We start from the raw sequence: 19,454 nt of genomic DNA, 5'->3' as shown, positions 1-19,454 counted from the left end.
TGGAAATGCAAAACTCTGGCATCTGGAAAGAGATCTCGGCATGAGAGGTATTGATTTCAACATCGTTACACTGGTGTTCTACATCCCTTATATCCTGTTCGAGGTCAGTGGCATCATAGTGCTTGAATTGTGGCAAACAAGTGCTAAATACTAACAGATCCCTGCAAACATGATTATCTCAAGAATCAAGCCAAGGTACTGGATTGCTGGCTTGACCTTTGGCTTGGGCTGTGAGTTGTCGTTTCTCTGCTTGAAGGGTGGTGGTAGCTCACACAAGCACAGTGACGGTCACCCTTGCTGGACTCTGCAAGAACTTCGGTGGTTTCCTTACTGCCAGACTATTCATAGGCGTCTTTGAGGCCGGGGTGTTTCCCGGGTTCCTCCTCCTGATAGGCTCATGGTACACCCGCCGCCAGGTCGGTGCACGCCTGACCTGGTTCTTGGTCGCCAATGACATTGCTGGCTCGATCTCGGGCCTTCTCGGCGCCGGTATAGGCTCTCTAGACGGTGCAAATGGCTACTCTGGCTGGTCATGGATCTTTTTCATCGAAGGGACCATGACCTGTCTGGCTGCGATCCTCGCTTTTCTCTTCATACTGCCCTTCCCTAAAGAATCGACCTTTTTGAAACCAGAGGAAAAGGAATATCTCCTACGCAAGCTTGCCATTGAAAACGCCCATAACGAGGAGGACAAAATGCATCTCAAGAGTGTCTGGAAAGCTCTTATGGACTGGAAACTACTCGCAACAGCCTTTGGAAGAATACCCCCTTCCGAAATGTAGCTAGCTTTCCTGACAGTTTCCAGATGTACTTGGCAGTCTGCACTTCGGCATATTCAGTCACTGTCTTCCAGCCTTCGATCCTGACCACATTTGGCTGGAGCAGTATGAAATCCAATCTCCTAACCTCGCCTGTCCGCATTGCCTCCGGTATCGTCTCGGTCTCCGTGGCTACTCTCTCCAACCATTTGAACAGACGCGGCATCTTCGTCGCCATCGGATTTCTCGTTTCGATATTCGGTCTCTTCTTCACCATGCTTTCCCACGACTACCGCTTAAGATACATGGACCTATGCTTTGCCGCCCTCGGCATATATATTGCACAACCATTGGTTATAGCTTGGGGGTAAGTCTAGCAATTTGCACTTGTTAGTGTACTGAATGATCGATTTGCTAACAACCATTCTCCGCTAGTGTGGCCCAAGTTGGTGGCGAACCAAAAGAGGAACACTCACTGCCTGCGCGTCTTCTCTGGGCCAAGTTGGGGGCATCATTTCTGCCTTGATCTTTCCGAATAGCGACAAACCGTACTATGTTCTGGAGTGTCTGTGTGCTTTGGCTTCTCCGCTGCTGGCTGTATTGTTTGTCTCGCCGTGTGGTTCTTCTTGAGACTTGAGAACAAAATGCGTGGTGCAGGCAAGCGAGATCACCTGCGGCAACTACCGCGGGATCAGCAATATCAGCTTGGTGAGGAGCACCCAGACTTCAGGTATACTATGTAAGAGAAGTTTGTAGAATGCAACATCACACGGGTTGAACAGGTTCGGATAAAGGTTCGAAAGGAATAAGTGCATGGATCATGAATGAATACACCACTTTAGAGGCATTGGGTCTACACTATTCCCTCGTACGAAGGGTAAGAAGCTCTCAATTTCAAGATGCCAAAGCAAGCAATCATGAACGGGACAAAGAATAATACTAGTAATTGTACTCTGTATTAGTCGGGTTTCTTGAAGCTCCTGAAAACAGAGCCTTGCCCAGCCTCGTCAAGTTAAGCCTCGCCACTCTCACCCTGTAGGGACTGACGCTCCATACTTGGTTGCCCCTGTCCAGCTACCTCTACATTTTCCTGCGAAACACCTTCCAGGTTACAATAGTTAAGGGCTCGCTTCATACCTTCTCGGAAATGATATATTATCAGATGTCGATTGATCGCCTATTTCGAAGAAGGGCACCAAGCATCACGCCAGGCGCCGTTGCCCAAATTCGCTTTCATGTTGGCCCAAAAAGACATCATGCTTGGAGCAGAGGCAGTCCAAAATGGCAGGGTTAGAGTCAAGTTCAGCGGCGATAATTAACATCTGAGGCAGTTCCCCAAAGTCACACAGGAGGTGAACAACTGCCTCACTTCCACCACCTCGACGTGAGGCAGTCATTCTACAAAGAAGCAATCCGAGATGCCTTCCTGGCCACTTTCTTTGTCGAAGACTGCTTCTGTAGTTGCAGGCACTGAGTTGAAGCCTTTCTCTGCCGTTCCAGGCAGACTTTAAACCTCTTCTTCCGTAATGTATCTCCCTCCTAACCATTCTTTGATTCCTGCGTGCTGGACATTTCAACTCAATCAGAGCCACCAGACACCCAATAGCTTCACACTTTGAGCAATCCCATCACTATGACTGACTCGGAGAATACCTCGGTTCTCGAACAAATGGTCAACCCTGGCAAATCTGATGGTGACGTGCTTGACATTGTGCACGACGGGGACATGGTCATTAAAGTCGGCAACGATGCAGACGCACGCCTTCTTCGCGTCTCAAGTCAGGCCCTGAAAAGACATTCAAAGTATTTCGAAGCTCTTCTCGGTGCGAACTGGGGGTTATCAGACAAGAAATTCACAGTGAGCTCTCCCTTGGCCGTCGATGAAGATTACGAACTCGGCTTCTTCGTCTTCATGCTTATCGTGCACGCGCAGATATTCAGCGACCCGCAAGTCGTGTCCAAGATAAGGCTCAAGCATCTCAAAACCCTGGCAATCCATGTGGACAAGTACATGTATCACGGCGGCATTCCAACATACATCATTGAACGCCTCGATGAACATATCGCAGAAAACCACGTCTCCGCGATTCCGAAGATAGAGTCATTGGGCACCATCTTTTCCATCTCATACCTGCTCAATCTCGATCCCCTTTTCACCAGAGCTTCAAGGCAGATGATGTGGTGGTTGGTAGCGAAGGATCTTCCGTACTTCATTTCCCCTGAAATGATACAACTACTGCCTGTCGACATCTTCGCGGAATTCGACAAGGAGAGTCACCGTCTACGCTCAGCCCTTCTCAAAAGCCTCCCGGCAGTCTTCTACCCTGAACCGCACAGTGGTTCAACCGAAGGAGACAAATGGTGGTGCGAGAAATGCGACGCCGTCCCGCACGATCAGCGATGGATGCAGGAAGTCATCAGCAAATCCGCAATGTGGAATGCCGAGCAAAAAACCCCCCTGATGACCTTTATCGGGAGGCTGTTCTCGTGCTACCTGTATGACATGGAGTCGATGGACAATTCGCGAGAGTCGATGCCAGACGGCCACTTGAGGGCGTGTGGTCATTTCAAGCCGAGATACATCGACGTGAATCATGCCGAGATGCTGCAAGATGTGTTCAAGGCCATGGGAGGGGTGTGCCTCCACTGCTTCAGAGCCGGTCGGTTCAAGTACGAGGTGTACTGCGAGCAGCATGGATTGTTGCTGACTTGATCAAAGTCGACCCATTGCCAGCGACACGCGATAACGTACAATGCTCAAAAGGAATGACCATGAGTATTGAAAGGACACTGAACTGAAAGCAGCGCGTCTGGGAATACCAGAAAAAGGGGAGGTAACTCTGCAGAGACGTGTTGTCGACAGCTGTAATGTATCAATGCTGTGGTGCTGGGCGCCTCGGCGAGGATGTTAAGGAGACATTTGAGGCCACTAAATTAGGCTCCCGGGGCCGGAGTGTGATGTCTACTATGGTCCCATGGGTAAATCGTGTATCTTGGCGCTAGGGTGCCATTCGACGACAAACAGCAGCGAGGACAATTTGTGTGGCAGGAGGGCCTCCTGTTCAATGCGATGCCAACTGCTGCTTCGACGATTCAAGCGGCCGCTGTTTTGCACCCCGGTTAAGCGAGTTTCATTACACGATTTACCCATCAGACCATAGTAAGATAGGTTGACAGGGCCGGAATGTGATATCTAGGGCAGGTTCTTGTCGAAACAGCATTTGGACAGCTTAACATAAATGAAACCGTGGTTTGGCAGTTGGAAGTCGAGTATTTCATCTTATCGTCATCATTCCGGTTTTTCATGTCATCGTAGACCCATTTCCTTTTCTATTGAACTCCGGAAAATGCATTGGCTCAGATCAGAGCACTTTCTCCACCTAGAACATATTTACAACCATCATCGCATGCCCCTAAAGTAATCATACCCCGAATTCAACTCGTCGGCCGGTGTATTCACACCTGTGCTATTTCTACTGGCGGCCGGCGTCCGCCAGCGATCCAAGGACATGAACTCTCCAGTCGGCGTCCGAACATCTCCAACACCGTGAAGCAAGTTTGTCCGGTCATCATACGGATCCGTGTAAGGCCCGTGCGGACGCATGCCCAAGTCTCCTTCTTCAGTTGACTTCCGACGAGGCTCGGTCCTGAACTGACTCGGCACATGGGACTGGTCGAACTGCTTACGGTGCGGTACGCCGCGGTACTCTTGAGGCGGATGAGGAGGAGCAGGTGGACTCGCCCCTCTGGAGTTTGGACGCGATTCGTAGTTTTCTTTGCCCATGAATGATATTGGCGTCTGACTCCGTTCAGACACCATGTCACCCGCCTCTTCGCGGAAGTCGGCTCGGTTCTTGTAGAATTGGAAATCTTGCTGTGCTTCGGGCACGATCTCGAAGGGTACATCTTGGGGCGGCTTGTTCTGAGCAATAGGCTGCATGGCAATGTCTGAGAAGGCAAAAGACTGCCCGCCTTCTGAATCCAGTCGGCCACGGTATATCTCGCCAAGCAGATGCTTCGCCTTCGCGTGGACCATCGGAGTCACCAGCGGTTTATAAAGAGCTGGATGTCCGAATTGAGACGAGATCTTCTCAGCCTTGTGCGTCTTGCCGTCGGTAGCGAGGCGTTCTTGATCCTGCATGCCACCACGAGCGTAGTACTTCAAGTCTAGATCGAATGTCTTCATGCAATACCACTTGAATGCGATCATGATGATAAGCAGTGGTGCGATTGCGGCGACGAGGGCCCAGGTTCCCCGGGCTTTGACCACAACTGCAATCACGACGTTCGACAGCATGACCGCAAAGACCATTCTGTTGAACAGAGTGACCCAGAACTGTCCTCCAGATTCGGTTTTCGTGACAAAGACATACATGAGAAGATACTTTTTGAGGAAGCAATCAATGGAGAAATACAGTGCCGTCACGACCAGCACGATCGGCTGAAGGGTAGAATAGCACAATGCAACCGTGCTGTAAAAGAGAAAGTAATTGTAATAGCTGGCATATTCGAAGGCTGGAGGTGCTGTCCATTCGATGTTTTGCCGTGGTGTTGGCGCCATGAAAGTTCGGGCGAACCAAACGTATGTGAGATGCCAAAGTTGAACCAAATCGATGGCAGCACCAAGATTGCGTTGAAGAAGCCAGGTGACCCAGAAAGGGGAAATTTGACATAGGGCGGTGGTGATAACCAAGAAGAAATTGCCCTTTCTAAGAGAAGTCCAGGTGTCGTTACCTTGCCTGTCGTACTCGATCACGATTGTTACATACTGCCACACAGCGGAGAAGATGGAGAAAATGATCAAGTTGTTGAATGTGAAGAAGGCGTACAGATTTCGAAGGACATGTCGTTCTCGGTCGGTCTTGGTAACATCTCCAGCACGAATTTGAAGGCGTCGAAAGATGATCGGAAGAACAAGGTAGACAAGCGAGGTGATGGCCGGAGAGGCGATACCTTGGACAAACGCCCAACCTGCGGGATGCGCGTTGAGTGAGTCTCTGAAACGTGGCCAGACGAGACCCAGATTCGATAAATTAGACAAGAAAATGGCAATACCGGCGTTAATAGGTGTCCAGATGACGGTCAAGACCGCGATCCAGATGCCGTTGACGAAACGCTTGCTGCGTCTTGATGCCCGAGACAACTTCAAATTATTCCAGATGAGGTCATTCGGCCGTGGTGCTAAGCGAATCTTGGTACCCTGAGGACGTTTGCCGCGTGCTGAGAAAGCGACTGTGTGGGCTTGAGAGATTTGATCCCAGGTGGCAAAGCCATACGGCAGAGCATCGCGACTATCCACACGCTCTCGTACGTCGTTAATCTCCATTTCAAGGGCTCGAATCCGATCCGTCAGATATTCAATAGCATCGACCTTGCCATTCACTGTCTGACCTTTGTATTTTCGAGGCGCCTTCATGGTTGGGCGCCGAGCAGGTAGTCGATCAGGGTTCTTCATGTACTTGGCGAGGACAGACTCGAGCTCCTTGACATTTTCTTCATACTCTTCGATCAATTCTGGCAGAACTTTAACATTCCGTTCGATTCGGGTTTTGGGTGTGATTCCTGTTGGGTTGACTTCGTCGGTAATGTGAGCTATGCCTTCATTGCTTCGAGCCTTGGTCGGAATGTCCCGGATCAAGATTGTTCGTGAGTGTAGGCTCTTTTGATATTCAGGACTCTCCAAATAGGCACGTCGCAATCGGTGAACACGGCGGTAGTTGTGCCAGAGGAAGTACATCACCACAATATCGATGAACCATGCGAGAACCACTTGAGCCCACAATCCGCGGCCCCAGATGAACAAGGGTGTCATGACCGTGAACGCGGAAGATCCGCTACTCGCACCTTTGCTCCCCAGGGTTACATTTACCGGTATCATAATGGCTATTCCGACCAGTCCAAGGACTAGGAAGATATTGCGGAGCATGCGGGTAAGCCTGAGGAAAATGACTGCGTCCATGCCAATCTTCTCCATCAGGAAACTTTCGCTGGCTTTATTGACGGGCTTGACCCAGCTGAACAGACCCTTCCCCAGCGGAGGAGGAGCATGGTCTTTATCGGCATTTTTCAATCGTGGGGCGTACACGATATTGTTCCTCGGTCGAACAAAACAGAATAGGAGGGCGAGGGCAGCACTGAATCCTAGAGAGGTAGCCAGGGAAGCCCAGAAGGCATTGTATTGAATCTGCAAAAGTTAGTGACAACAATGATACAGAAGCCTGACCAAGGACATACCGAAGCTTGAAATGGATTTGCAACCAACTGTAGGACTTGCTCTCCAGTTGACAGGTTGGGGTCTGGAGCAAAGGTCTGTCGAGGATAAACTGCTTTGGCTGCGGACATTGTGCTGGCTCTTGCATCTGCACTCTGACACCGAAGAAAGCTCCTTCACCAAGTCCTCCTCATAATATTTTAACAGTCCAGAAAAGAACGTGTGTGTACCACCTTGGTGCCACGAGAAATCTGAGGAGACCGCGTTCGAACGAGGACAAAGAGCGTAGCAGCGAGGGCTGGTTCTAGTCGGCTTTAGCGAGGGACAAAGGGACGTCAAAGAGATCTAAGAAAAGAAATCGGGCGGATTGTTGCTGTTATCAGATAGGAAAAATTCCATGTAGAAGTACGACAGAAGAAAAGGACAGGAGAAGAAGGTGTTTCATATTGGGCGCGTGGCTGCAGGGTTTATTCTCGAATGCTCCCATGCCATGAGGCTTTTTGCTTGTGTTGAAATTCCCCAATGCAGGCCAAAATGCAGGGACCAAGGACGGAATACGAGGACCAATGCACGACCATTTCATCGGCCTTGACCGTGCCTGAGCAGCAATCTACTATGGTACGAGCGTAGTTAGTGGCGCAGTTTCAGTCTTAAGCAGACCCTGCCCTCACCACTCGCTTCGTTTTCACCCGTCGTGCGATCTGGTCCTCCGATCCCTCCACATCCATCCTCGCCATCCAACTGGCGTTACATAAGGGAACGACTAAAGGGCTCAAGACTTCCCCCCCCCATCGACATTGCGTGATGCCGCATATTTTCCCGATCCACTGAGCCATGGGGCACCCATCGGTTGCCGCCTCATTCGCCAGGTGTCAATTCCTTCCCCCACTGTCGCTCCATCGCTCGCTCTCCTGCCCATTGAGACCAGCGTCATCGAGATCGCTCACTTTCGATTTTACAATGTCGTGACATGTCAGCACATGTCTTACAAAAGGCGGTTCTGGTCACTGAAGATGTACAGAAGGAACACAGACCCACACCTGAAGAGGTCATTGGAATTGAGCGAGCAGAGCGCATCTTCTACGAGCAGAAACTCCTGCTACGAATGAGGAAAAAGGACATACTCGAAATTTCAAGCAGGATACCTACGATGACCGCACAGCATCCACTCTCACACGACACAACATTTCCCAACAACTCTCCCCCACTGCATTTGTCCACAGTTTGGGGACGGTACGTAGTGCCCCAGTTCATACCATGAAGTCAATGCCACCGAGCAGACGGCCGTGGTCAAACTTGCTGAGAGCGAAAGAGGAGAATGTCTGCACAAGACATTTATGCTGCCGTATTCAACCGCCTTGCTTGCTCCCGTTCTTCGCTGCTGATGCCCGCCTTTTCCAACACCCATGCGAGAATGTCATTCTTAGCTTCACAATGTTCATCGACGCTTTCCCAGTCTCGTCTTGAAAGCTCCAATTTTGCTCTGCCATAGGCCTCCCGGACTTCGGGATCCTTGCGACAAATCACACGCACACCGATGTGGTTTCTGATGGACTGGTAGCCATTTAGAGAGACGTACAGATTTCGAGCAGGGAGTATTCCTGGCTTTCGGAATGCGTGTCGATACGGGATGCCCATTTCGCCCATATACGTATAGCCTCCTCTGGCTGTCAACGCTTCAATCGCTGCCGGTAAGTCTTCTGCTTCACTGACCACCGATAGGTCAATGATCGGTTTGGCGGCCAATCCGGGTACCGAAGTACTCCCCACATGTTCAATACTTATATACCGGACGTTTTTGAGAACCTCTTCCAATTCTCCTTTGATTTCTTGGTATTGAAGTGCAATTGTGGGTTATACTGTTCGACAACTACTTTCATGTCGGAGTGGAATACCCAAGCACCCAAGTAAAGGGGCTGATAGAGCCCTTCTTCATGAAAATTTCCCGCCGAATTTGGCGGTAGATGCCGCCGCTTTTGTACGCTCCTTCCCTCGATGCCTACCTCACTGGTCGGTCTTGGCCACGCTTACGCGGTGCAACGTCGTCCTGTACTTCCGCCTTTTAGAAGCCCAACGCCTCAATCAGTGCCTCTCGAACATGGGTCATCAACGGTCCTCGTGTGACCGCTGCAGAGGTCAGAAGCTGCGTTGTCCACGGAACACCCAGGCCGACGATAGTGAGCCATGCGCCAGATGTCTGAGAGTTGGGGTTCAATGCGTTACTAGCAGTTCTCGACCCCTGGGACGGCCTCGAACAACAGGCATGGCCCAACGAAGAACCAGATCCATCAGGACAAGAAACACGGCACCTAAAGTCATTCATATGGGTTCGACTTCTCCAGGTTTACCATCAATGACGGAGGGTCTGGAAGCATGCTTTGATCTGTGGACTCCTACGTGCTTAGATGCGTACCGGGACCATCTTCCAGATGCGTCCAACTTGACTACTACCGATTTCGAAAATCCGGCACTCAACTCGACATTCGAGACAAACGCAGAATGTGCCTTTGAGCTGCAACTGCCAGCTAACGATGGCCTCTTCGAAGTTGAACAGTTGATGGAACCTCCCCAACGCCCCCAGGACGACTTTAGTCAGCTGGCCATTGCCAAAGATCATGGACAAGGACCATCATCGGAGACGTCGGGACCTGCAGACACACTCACGGCGCTATCACGACTGAATGAAGACATCGCCAGGCAGATATCCAGCATCGATTCATACACCTGGGGACCTGTGAATGCACCGCAGCATTGTCTCGATCAGCTGCATGGAACTCACAGAACCCCCGTGGCCGGGATGCTAGAAACCACTTCCCGATTCGTTACTATTCTTGAAAACTTGCATTCGTTGTCATCACCGTCAAACGAATCTGCCAACAAGTTAGTGGCGGACCTGCCCTCTGTCTCGAACTCTGGAATCCCAGATTCAAACTTCGAGCAAAGGGGGACATTGCCGCCTATACATCCACCCTTCACAGACTTGAGGCCCTTGAGCACACCAGTCGTGCTGATGCTTCTGTCAAGCTACCTCCTGCTTCTGGAGCTCTACGACGCGATCTTTAGCCGTGTACATGATACTCTATCTAGGTTGGAAGACACCCGCGCCTTCTTTCAAGAAATACCTGGAATTCAAGTGGCTGGCCTTTCTTCAATAAAGGGACATTTGTACGCCAGAATCATCATCCAAATTATTGAGCATCATTTCGACCGTCTCGAACGCCTATTAGGCCTCCCGGTAGAATTTGGTCTCTCCGGACAGACCCCGCGCTCTAAGGGGTTATTAGACACTGCGGATCTATCTCATCTTCTACATGTTGCCATGACGCAGACGACAGGCGATCCTGGGACATCTGGCAGATTAACACTGAAGTCGTTCAGAGACAATTTGAAGTATCTCGAAGCTATGCTGCCCAGATAGAGATGCTGAGACTGTTCTCGCCCATTTTGAAACCATTATTGTCAGAAACGACCATGAGTGTCCGTTTGTCAAATTCAAGTCCTGTGAGAAAACGTTTCGAAAGGACGAAAGATAATCAAACTACGTCTTCCCTTTAGTCGCACACCTTGTCAACCATTTCGGAGTCGAGGGTCTCTAGAGAAGTTCCATACCATCCCGTTATCCGATCATCGCGAGGATCGAGGAAGGCCATACAGCGGCCACCGCTGAATCGGCCGGAATCCTTAGCAGCAAGTCTACTTAGCGACCCCTCCTCCTTCCAAGGTCCCTTTTTTGTTCTCCTCCTTTTCCATGCCGAACTCAGTTTCAAGCTCCTGACGGAGCGGACACTCTTTCTCCAAAAACACAAGCAGAAACCCCAGTGCTGCGAACCCGATCCCAACCTGCCATGTCCGGCGGAGGCTCTCAGTCAATACTGCAATAAACTGTCCGCGAGTGGAAGCAGAGAGTGTGTTGAGAAAATCAGCTGTTGCATGGCCGTATGCTTGGCCATTAACCAGTTGCGCTCTGATGACGGGATCTGTTATGACCGCCGTCGCAAGTTCGTCGAAGCGGCTGTTAAATATGGCTGCAGGAATTGCAGTGCCCCAGATCAGTCCAAAACTGCGCAAGAAGGCCCAGGTCGATGTGGCAAGTGCTGTGTCGCTTTCTGAGAGCGGCGCCATTACTGCAGGCAGCAAAGTTGCAATAATAAGGCCCGCCCCGGCAGCCCCTATGATTTGGTAGCCAACCCAAGCGCCTGTGGAGGTATTCTGATCGAGGAGGCCGAAGAGGCCGAAGCTTATCACCAGCAACGCAAATCCTGCGTTATGTACGGGTCGATAGCGGCCGAATTTGGACATTGCCATCCCTCCCATTGCAGCAAACGGGATCAGTACTAGAATAGTGGGCAGAAGTTGGACTCCCGAGTATGCGGGTGATGACCCGAGGACACCTTGAAAATAGACAGGGAGGAAATAGACTTGCCACATGGTGAGTATGCTGTGCATCAAGCTGAGCATGAATGCGGTGGCCGATGTACGGTTCGACATCAGATGCAGCGGCATGGTTGGCTGAGGAGCGAAACGAGAACCTTCAAATGCAAGAAAGCCTGCTAGGCCCACCAAGCCAACCAACAGAGGAACAAGAACATGGTATGATGACCAGGGATACACGGCGCCAGCCCAGGACAGCGCAACGAGGACCGTGCTGATGGCTGCGATGAAGATAATATTGCCAGCCCAGTCAATCGAGGTCAGTTTGGTGGCGAGGTTGGCGTCTTTGTTCCATCTCACCTTCAAGAAGGCAACGAGCAGTACCACGGCGACACCGCCGATAGGAAGATTGAGGTAAAAGACCCATCGCCATGAGGAATAATTGACAATGAGGCCACCGAAGAATGGTCCAAGAGCCGTACCGAGAGCAACCAGGCCCAAGACGATGGCCAAGTAGTTACCTCGTTGTCGCAAAGGGACCAAATCGCAGATAATCATCTCGATGAGCATGCCGATGCCGCCTGCGCCGGCTCCTTGGATCACACGACCAGCGATGAGCATTGCCATGTTGCTGGCTCCGCCGCAAATACCGCTACCCAAGACGAAAGCTGTTGTTGCGGCAATCGTTGGCCACCGACGTCCGAAGACATTCGCCAGCTGTCCGTAAAGGGGCTGCAATGACGTCCTAATATGGAGGTCAGTAACACCGTCTTCATGTAGCGGTGGGACAAGCTGACTGTAAGACAGACTTCTTGGACTTACATGGTTAGGAAGTATCCGTTGACGGCCCATATATACAAGTCGCCGCCGCCGAGCTCCGCGATGATTGAAGGCAAGGCTGTGGATGTGATGGTTGCTTCCAGCGCCGTAAGCAGACTTGTGAAGCTGAGCGCGACGATAATCATCCAGAACCGCAGCCCTTTCCTCGATCCAGTCGTTGTGGGCTTGGTCGAGGCCTGTACATCTTTTGATACAGCCGTGTCGGCCTCCTTGGTGACTGTGTCTTTGTCCATGTCGGGACTGGAGTTGAGCTCCGCCTTGTCACGGCAGAGGTCTATCTCCGAACGCGGATTTGACCCCGATTCCTGCCTCTCTTCTTCCGGTGTATCCATTCTCTTCTAGAGCGACGCTTTCAGCCTCTAGTAGGACGACAATGGGGGCAGGGCGTAGTGAACGATTCAGGTCCCGTTCTTACGAGGTTGATGGGCCGGCAGGGCGTCAAGGCAGTTCGCGGATTCTAACCTCAAAGCCGCGAGGTAAGGAAGCAATGAAAGTCAGAGATGCAGAAGGTCACACCTATCACAGTGGCATTAACGATTTCGAAAGAGATTCTACGGGTGCTGCAAATGCAGACAACAGTCACAATGTATATTCGGATGCCTTTTCGACCGGAGGCTTTCTTCCTTTTCGGTTCGGAGGCTTTCCACCATCTCGGATATCTTTGACTCCTGCAGGAGGTTGGCTTTGCTTTGTGTCCGCATTGACGAAGCCAACAATCTTGCGAAAACATCTCAAAGGCACATCCTGTGCCTAACAATGTTATAATCATGTTCGGAGGTCTCTTATTGACCTACTAAGTCGCGGAGGGTCTAGCGCCTAGCCCAAGAGGTCGCGAAAGTTACAACGCGCAATACTTAGGAGTAAGGTCGAGATGTAGATGGTAGAGGAGAGTTAGCCGAGTCTGCACGCTGTGCGATTAGTGAAGCCTAATATGCCATTAGGGTATTCGAGAACTGAAGCTGTGCCGTATGATACATGATGGATGGTCAGCGCGACAAAGGTAAGAGAGAAAACCAGTTGGAAGGTCCTGTCGAGATGGCGGCTCTGCCGATGACTGTGTGCACTGTGGGCGAGTGACTGTTAGCCTCGGCCTCGCTAACTAGGCCTGGCGAACCTTGGCCCTGTCGCTTAAGGCATCCATCAAAGGCGTTTGTTTCCATCAGACTGAGCTTGTCAGAGAAAGTACATCTTTTGCGACCCAGTTCCTCTCAAGTCAAACATTTGGTCGCAGACTGCGGCCTTCGAGTCCTCACCCTGTAGCGAAGCGTCGACAGAGTCCCCGGGACATGTCGTGACGGTGAAGCCCGTCGAGCACCATGGCTTTGGGCCTGCTATCCAGTATTACTCCGAATGCCTGACAAGCCTACAACCGTTGTCGCCTATGCGGCTGGCGCCTCACTTGCTGCAATCGCTGCCTTCTACGTCTTCGGGCCTACATTCTTCATCGATGGCGAGAACTCCTACCACACTAACGATGGGCGCAAAAGGACCATCATCGGTCTGTCCAACCCTGCGAATGACTGCTTCATCAACTCGGTTCTGCAAGCTTTAGCTGGTTTAGGCGACCTGAGAATATACCTGATAAAAGAACTGCATCGGAGACAGCTTGACGGACCAGAAATATACGAATCGGCCCCACCGGTCCTGCGGAAGGGTGAGAAAGCGGACAAGGTGGTGAACCTGCAAAAGGGTCCGATCACTAAGGCTTTGAAGGACATGCTTGATGCTCTGAATGAGCGTCCGATCTACAAGAAAACTATCAGCGCCCGGCCGATGATAGAAGCATTGGAAAGAGCATTCCAGACTCGAATCAGTCGAAACCAGCAAGATGCACAGGAGTTCCTACAGATTGTCCTCGAACGACTTTGCGATGAGTATCATGCTGCACAACGAGCACGCCTGCGATCTGCGGATACGCAGCAGACCGAAAATGGCGAGGCTACAGAGTCGAAGGCGGCAGACTCAAGGCCAGCATTGTCCGAAGTGTCTGTGGGCACCAACGAAGGATTTCCATTCGAGGGACGTATCGAGTCACAAATTCAGTGTATGCGGTGCGGATTCAGGACGAAACCCAGCGTTACCACTTTTGTTTCATTGACATTGAATGTACCACAGAAAAGTTCAACTTCACTAGATCATTGTTTCGACGTTCTCCTCAAGAGTGAGGAGATTGACGACTTCAAATGCGACAAATGCAGGCTAAAACATGCACTGGAATGGAAAAATAAGAAACTAAAATCGGCAACGGCAGATAAAGATCGAGCAGATCTAGAGAAAGATATTATTGAAATTGAGCGGGCTCTCGAGGAAGATCCCGAAAAAGCACCAGAAGGTGTCACTCTTCCAGATTCGAACCTGGCGCCAAAATGCAAGATTCGGAAGTCGACTCGTATTACGGTCTTTCCGAAGGTCATTGCAATCCATCTCTCCAGGTCGGTCTTCGATCCGGGGAGTTATTCGACCAAAAATATGGCCAAGGTCTCGTATACCCAGCGGCTGCGCCTCGGAGGGCTTATGAATGAAAAATGGTATAAACTGCTAGGTGTAGTCTGCCACAAAGGGAGCCACCACAGCGGGCACTACGAGTCATTTCGACGAAATCACCTATATCCTCCGTTTTCAACTCCTGATGCGTTCAGCGCCTATGCAACTAGGAGCCCCAGTGCCGTTCCCTCGACGACACCTAGCCCGAGTATCGACGCTATCCAGTCTAATGGGGCGAACACATCAGTCGGTCCTTCGCAAGCACAGTCCAGCATGTCCTCGATGACTTCTTTGTTGACAGGGAACAGCAGACCCAGTTCAAAAGGAGAGGAATATGGCGGGCCTCCTTCATCTCGCGCACCGACTGACGATGCAGGCATGTCGCCAGTCCAGAGAACCGAGACTCAAGCATCCAAGCCCCAGATCCGGACGCAAGAAGCATCCCCAGGCAAGTTTCGCCGACGAAAGAAGTCTAATGATCGATGGTGGCGTATCTCTGATGATAAGATCAAGGAGGCACGTACATCAGACGTCTTGTCCATGCAACGCGAGGTCTATCTTTTATTCTACGAGCTGGAAAGGCCTGGTGATGATGGAATGGCATGAAGTTCCTTCTGATGGCGGTGAATTGCTTCTGCTGTTGACGGGATGCGGCAGGTACATACAAAGCAAGATGTTTGAACATTAGCAGCTGTTTCTCTTGCTGTACTCCCGTGACAACTTGGGTAGCGAGTCAGCCTTACATGTGTAGATATGGCAGCAATATATTCGACTCCTGATACCTCATGTGTCCATCCACAGCTAGCTTGTTCGGACTAATGCTACCGAGGCTGGGAAAGCTCTCTGGGCTTGCGGAGTGGGACATTGCCACGGCTAGCTCTTCAATCGTGGGGATGATTCCGTGAATTCCCGCTTCATACTCCGTACAGCATTTCTGAGAGGATGGAGAAGCCAGTCAAAACCGACAAGAAACCAGGGAGAAACCGGAGGAATGGGCCATCAATGAGGGCATCGGAAAGTTGATGCTCGTTGCCGCCCTAATTAGTCCCTTATTCGGCGATCAACTCTAAAAAGCTGCCATGATGTGCCCCTCCATGTCTCCAATCCCACCGATATCCATTTGCTCTTCATGCTCAACCCCGGCAACCAAATTTCTTCTTTCTATTCATTACCTTGTCTTTCTGCGGTTTTCAACTTGGACTTGCAGTCGAAACATCTGATCTACTCTTCATCCATAGCTTAGCCTCTCCGTACGGCTTCTTCAACTTCCAGCCAACCCCCAGACCATACTCACTTTGTGAGCCCCACCAAGCAACAGTCAATATGGGTGTCAAGGACGTTCTGTCTCGCAAGGAGGGTGTCATTGTCGGTGACGATGTCCTGGCTCTGTTCAAGCACGCTCAAGAGAACAACTACGCCATTCCGGCCGTCGTGAGTATTCCGCAGCAAGCAGACTGCGAACAGCGTACTGACCTCGAACACCAGAACGTGACGTCCTCGTCAACCGTCGTTGCCTCTTTGGAGGCTGCCCGAGACGCCAATGCTCCGATTATCCTCCAGACATCCCAGGGAGGAGCTGCTTACTTCGCGGGCAAGGTTCGTGGACTGCGTTATTCTGCAAAAAGAGTGTGGACTGAGCTTCTGTACAGGGTGTCAAGAACGATAAGCAACAAGCCTCGATCGCCGGCGCTGTCGCCGCAGCTCACTACATCCGAAGTGTTGCTCCCGCCTACGGCATCCCAGTCGTTTTGCACACCGACCACTGCGCAAAGAAACTTCTGCCATGGCTTGACGGAATGATGGACGCCGATGAAGCATACTTCAAGCAACATGGCGAGCCTTTGTTCTCTTCTCATATGATCGACTTGTCTGAGGAGGCTGTTGACTGGAACGTTGAGACAACTGCCAAGTACCTCAAGCGGGCGGCTCCCATGAAACAATGGCTGGAGATGGTAAGAAGTGGAAAGCTTGGTGTGCCAGGATGTATACTAACAGTTTCCAGGAAATCGGTATTACGGGTGGTGAGGAAGACGGGGTCAACAACGAGTCCGTCGACAACAACTCCCTGTATACTCAACCCGAGGACATCCACATGATCTACACCACCTTGAAGAAGATCTCACCATACTTCTCCATTGCCGCTGGCTTCGGCAATGTCCACGGTGTCTACAAGCCTGGCAATGTTCGTCTCCATCCAGAACTTCTTGACAAACATCAGAAATATGTCAAGGAGAAGGAGGGCACCTCATCCGACAAACCTGTGTTCCTTGTCTTCCACGGCGGCTCCGGCTCTTCCAAGAAAGAATACACCGACGCCATCAGCTACGGTATTGTCAAAGTCAACCTCGACACTGACTTGCAATGGGCCTACCTCACGGGTATCCGCGACTACGTCATCAACAAGCACGACTACCTCAAGACGCAGGTTGGCAACCCTGAGGGCGAGGACAAGCCGAACAAGAAATACTATGATCCCCGGGTTTGGGTGCGAGAGGGTGAGAAAACCATGAGTGCACGTGTGGCTGAGGCACTCAAGGACTTCAACACTGCCAATCAATTGTAAGAAGGGAGATCTACGGCAGGCCGAGAAAAGTCTGTTTGCAACCTATGGAAGGGGTTGAGTGCGTGCTCTTTGGGAGAGATGGATGCTGTTCTCCGTTCTGGACGCGCGCATGCAAGGCAGTATGAGGTATAAGCGAGTATCAGCAGAGCAATAGCCCAATATATCACTAGGAAAAGCCCAACCCACGATGCTCATCCTGCCTTATGGTCGCTACTTTGTTCTCCCACGTCTCCTTGTAAACGCTTGAACTGTCTCGTGGCCCCGCACTGGGCAAGATCTCAAAAGGTGGCTCGATTCGGCAATACGTCACCGATTGACGAAATATTGGGAATTGCGCCTTCCACCAACCAAAAGCAAGTGTTGCAGTCATTGTTCATGGACGAACAGACTCGGATCTTGGATCTTGGTCTTGCTGCATTCTTTGCGTCCCATTTCATTTCGCTCGCTAGAAAACCAGACGATCATCGCCTTTTCTCATACCAACTTGTAGTTCCCGCAGCCTCAACCTCTGTATCCGAGCCAGTCTCGGTCCCTTCTCCTCTGTCCGCTCCATCAATCTGTAGTACGCGGCATCAATATGCCTGAAGTTGAGGGTGGCGCGGTGCCGAGCCAGAGTAAAGGGTCCTGGTCGTCTTTCCTCAAGGTCAGCCCAGCACAATCTATAGCAGTGGGTTATTACTGACGTCTGTAGTCCATTGCCTCCTTCAACGGTGATCTCTCCTCCTTGACTGCCCCTGCCTTCATCCTCTCGACTCAATCCCTGGTCGAGTTCTCCGCATACTGGGCTGAAAACACCTCGTTGTTCGTGGCGCCCACACAAGAGAGGGATCCTGCGAAACGCGCCTTACTGGTGCTGAAATGGCTCCTCAATACACTCAAACAACAATATTGCTCCAGATCAGAGAAGCTGGGCTCAGAGAAGAAACCGCTGAACCCTTTCCTGGGTGAACTGTTCCTGGGATCGTGGGACGATGAGTTTGGCCAGACTCGCCTGGTCTCCGAACAAGTCAGTCACCATCCTCCGGTCACCGCCTACTGCATCACCAATGACAAGTATCGCATACGGTTGCAAGGATACAATGGACAGAAGGCCAGTTTTAGTAGGACAATCCACGTCAAGCAGATTGGACACGCGCTGTTGACCCTCTATCCTCCTGGAAGCGACAAGCCTGAGACATACTTGATCACCTTGCCCGCATTGCATATCGAGAATCTCATTTACGGCGCGCCATTTGTCGAATTGGGCAAGTTCATCCATATCGTCTCAAGCAGTGGCTATATCTCCAAGATAGATTTCGCTGGCAGAGGTTGGCTATCAGGCAAGAAGAACAGCTTCACAGCGGCATTGTGGAAGGAAGGTGAAGGGTCCGAAAAGAATCCCATTTTTTCTGCAGATGGACAATGGTCTGAAACGTTCACACTGAAAGAGGGCGAGGGCAAGAGAGCGAAAGAAATTGCTACCTTCACACCGAGCGACGTCAAGTTGGCCAAGCTGAATGTTGCTCCAACTGAAGAGCAAGATGTCTTCGAGAGCAGAAGGGCGTGGAGTAATGTCGCGCGAAGTATCGAGAAAGGAGACATGGACGCCACATCGCACTTCAAGTCCAGGATTGAAAATGCACAACGAGCTCTGCGCAAGAAGGAACAAGACGAAAAGCGCGAGTGGGAGAGAGTCTTCTTCTCACAGGCCAACCCCAAGGACGAGCTGGAAGTCACCTTCCAGAATCTGGTCAAGGTGATTACCAACCAGGGTCTCAGTAGCTGGGAGGGTATTGCCCCCGACAAAACAGCTGGAGTTTGGAGATTTGATGACCAGAAGGCTGATCGGGCGAAGAAGCCGTTCCATCAGGAAGGACTTCTGGCATTGGGTGAGAATCCAGATGGTACGTCTGCACCGGTGAGCAGAGTCAGCACGAACCAAAATGCCAAAGCTGGTTGAGCTGGAGGACTGAGGACGCATCAATGACGACCTGCGCCATCGTGGTAGAAGCAAGCAAAGGGACTAGAAGAGCAGAGAACCACGGACCTTGGAGTTGTATTATTAGCTTTTGAGTGCTCCGAGATACGAACCGTATGATGTTTTATCGTTATGAGTTCGACCCATCATGTGTATACTGACGGCTTTCCCGAGGCGACTTCTGGGAAGGAAAGGCCATCCCTGATCATCAACTCGGAACCACAACTGCCCGGCTCCCAAAATTTCATCCGAAGTGCTTTTCTCATCGAG

The 19,454-nt window shown here is 51.1% G+C and overlaps 10 protein-coding genes across 10 annotated transcripts; 6 read left to right on the top strand and 4 right to left on the bottom strand.

Moving 5' to 3' along the window:
• Positions 1-40: 40 nt before the first annotated feature.
• Positions 41-1,284, top strand: PV05_08674 (uncharacterized protein; the record flags this gene model as incomplete). The annotated part of the gene is made up of 5 exons (XM_013458206.1): positions 41-103; positions 158-230; positions 283-710; positions 806-1,125; positions 1,194-1,284. The coding sequence occupies 5 exons, from the start codon at positions 41-43 to the stop codon at positions 1,282-1,284; spliced, it is 975 nt and encodes a 324-aa protein (XP_013313660.1).
• A 554-nt stretch (positions 1,285-1,838) lies between these two features.
• Positions 1,839-2,703, bottom strand: PV05_08673 (uncharacterized protein). The gene has a single exon (XM_013458205.1). It carries the CDS (start codon positions 2,303-2,305, stop codon positions 1,961-1,963), a length of 345 nt encoding a protein of 114 aa, XP_013313659.1. The 5' UTR covers positions 2,306-2,703; the 3' UTR covers positions 1,839-1,960.
• On the top strand, positions 2,392-3,505 carry PV05_08672 (uncharacterized protein; the record flags this gene model as incomplete). Its single annotated transcript, XM_013458204.1, has 2 exons — positions 2,392-3,428; positions 3,478-3,505. 2 exons carry the CDS (start codon positions 2,392-2,394, stop codon positions 3,503-3,505), a joined length of 1,065 nt encoding a protein of 354 aa, XP_013313658.1.
• Positions 2,681-7,493, bottom strand: PV05_08671 (uncharacterized protein). The gene is made up of 2 exons (XM_013458203.1): positions 6,993-7,493; positions 2,681-6,942 (listed from the first exon to the last, which is right to left on the bottom strand). Exons 1-2 carry the CDS (start codon positions 7,098-7,100, stop codon positions 4,159-4,161), a joined length of 2,892 nt encoding a protein of 963 aa, XP_013313657.1. The 5' UTR covers positions 7,101-7,493; the 3' UTR covers positions 2,681-4,158.
• A 628-nt stretch (positions 7,494-8,121) lies between these two features.
• PV05_08670 (uncharacterized protein) lies at positions 8,122-8,837 on the bottom strand. Its single transcript, XM_013458202.1, has one exon. It carries the CDS (start codon positions 8,614-8,616, stop codon positions 8,305-8,307), a length of 312 nt encoding a protein of 103 aa, XP_013313656.1. The 5' UTR covers positions 8,617-8,837; the 3' UTR covers positions 8,122-8,304.
• PV05_08668 (uncharacterized protein) lies at positions 8,805-13,141 on the top strand. Its single transcript, XM_013458200.1, has 2 exons — positions 8,805-12,096; positions 12,148-13,141. The coding sequence occupies exon 1, from the start codon at positions 9,068-9,070 to the stop codon at positions 10,385-10,387; it is 1,320 nt and encodes a 439-aa protein (XP_013313654.1). The 5' UTR covers positions 8,805-9,067; the 3' UTR covers positions 10,388-12,096; positions 12,148-13,141.
• PV05_08669 (uncharacterized protein) lies at positions 10,663-12,413 on the bottom strand (the record flags this gene model as incomplete). Its single annotated transcript, XM_013458201.1, has 2 exons — positions 10,663-12,085; positions 12,163-12,413. The coding sequence occupies 2 exons, from the start codon at positions 12,411-12,413 to the stop codon at positions 10,663-10,665; spliced, it is 1,674 nt and encodes a 557-aa protein (XP_013313655.1).
• Positions 13,142-13,340: 199 nt separating the features above from the next.
• PV05_08667 (uncharacterized protein) lies at positions 13,341-15,442 on the top strand. The gene has a single exon (XM_013458199.1). It carries the CDS (start codon positions 13,531-13,533, stop codon positions 15,268-15,270), a length of 1,740 nt encoding a protein of 579 aa, XP_013313653.1. The 5' UTR covers positions 13,341-13,530; the 3' UTR covers positions 15,271-15,442.
• A 311-nt stretch (positions 15,443-15,753) lies between these two features.
• PV05_08666 (fructose-bisphosphate aldolase 1) lies at positions 15,754-17,488 on the top strand. Its single transcript, XM_013458198.1, has 4 exons — positions 15,754-16,095; positions 16,150-16,260; positions 16,314-16,616; positions 16,667-17,488. Exons 1-4 carry the CDS (start codon positions 15,988-15,990, stop codon positions 17,225-17,227), a joined length of 1,083 nt encoding a protein of 360 aa, XP_013313652.1. The 5' UTR covers positions 15,754-15,987; the 3' UTR covers positions 17,228-17,488.
• A 99-nt stretch (positions 17,489-17,587) lies between these two features.
• On the top strand, positions 17,588-19,338 carry PV05_08665 (uncharacterized protein). The gene is made up of 2 exons (XM_013458197.1): positions 17,588-17,870; positions 17,919-19,338. Exons 1-2 carry the CDS (start codon positions 17,805-17,807, stop codon positions 19,164-19,166), a joined length of 1,314 nt encoding a protein of 437 aa, XP_013313651.1. The 5' UTR covers positions 17,588-17,804; the 3' UTR covers positions 19,167-19,338.
• The last annotated feature ends 116 nt before the right edge of the window (positions 19,339-19,454 follow it).

The sequence above is a fragment of the Exophiala xenobiotica genome (assembly GCF_000835505.1).
Source record: "Exophiala xenobiotica strain CBS 118157 unplaced genomic scaffold supercont1.5, whole genome shotgun sequence".
In the NCBI taxonomy this organism is placed as follows: Eukaryota; Fungi; Ascomycota; class Eurotiomycetes; order Chaetothyriales; family Herpotrichiellaceae; genus Exophiala; species Exophiala xenobiotica.
The sequence above is the reverse complement of the archived record's forward strand: the minus strand, read 5'-3'. Positions and strand labels throughout refer to the sequence as shown.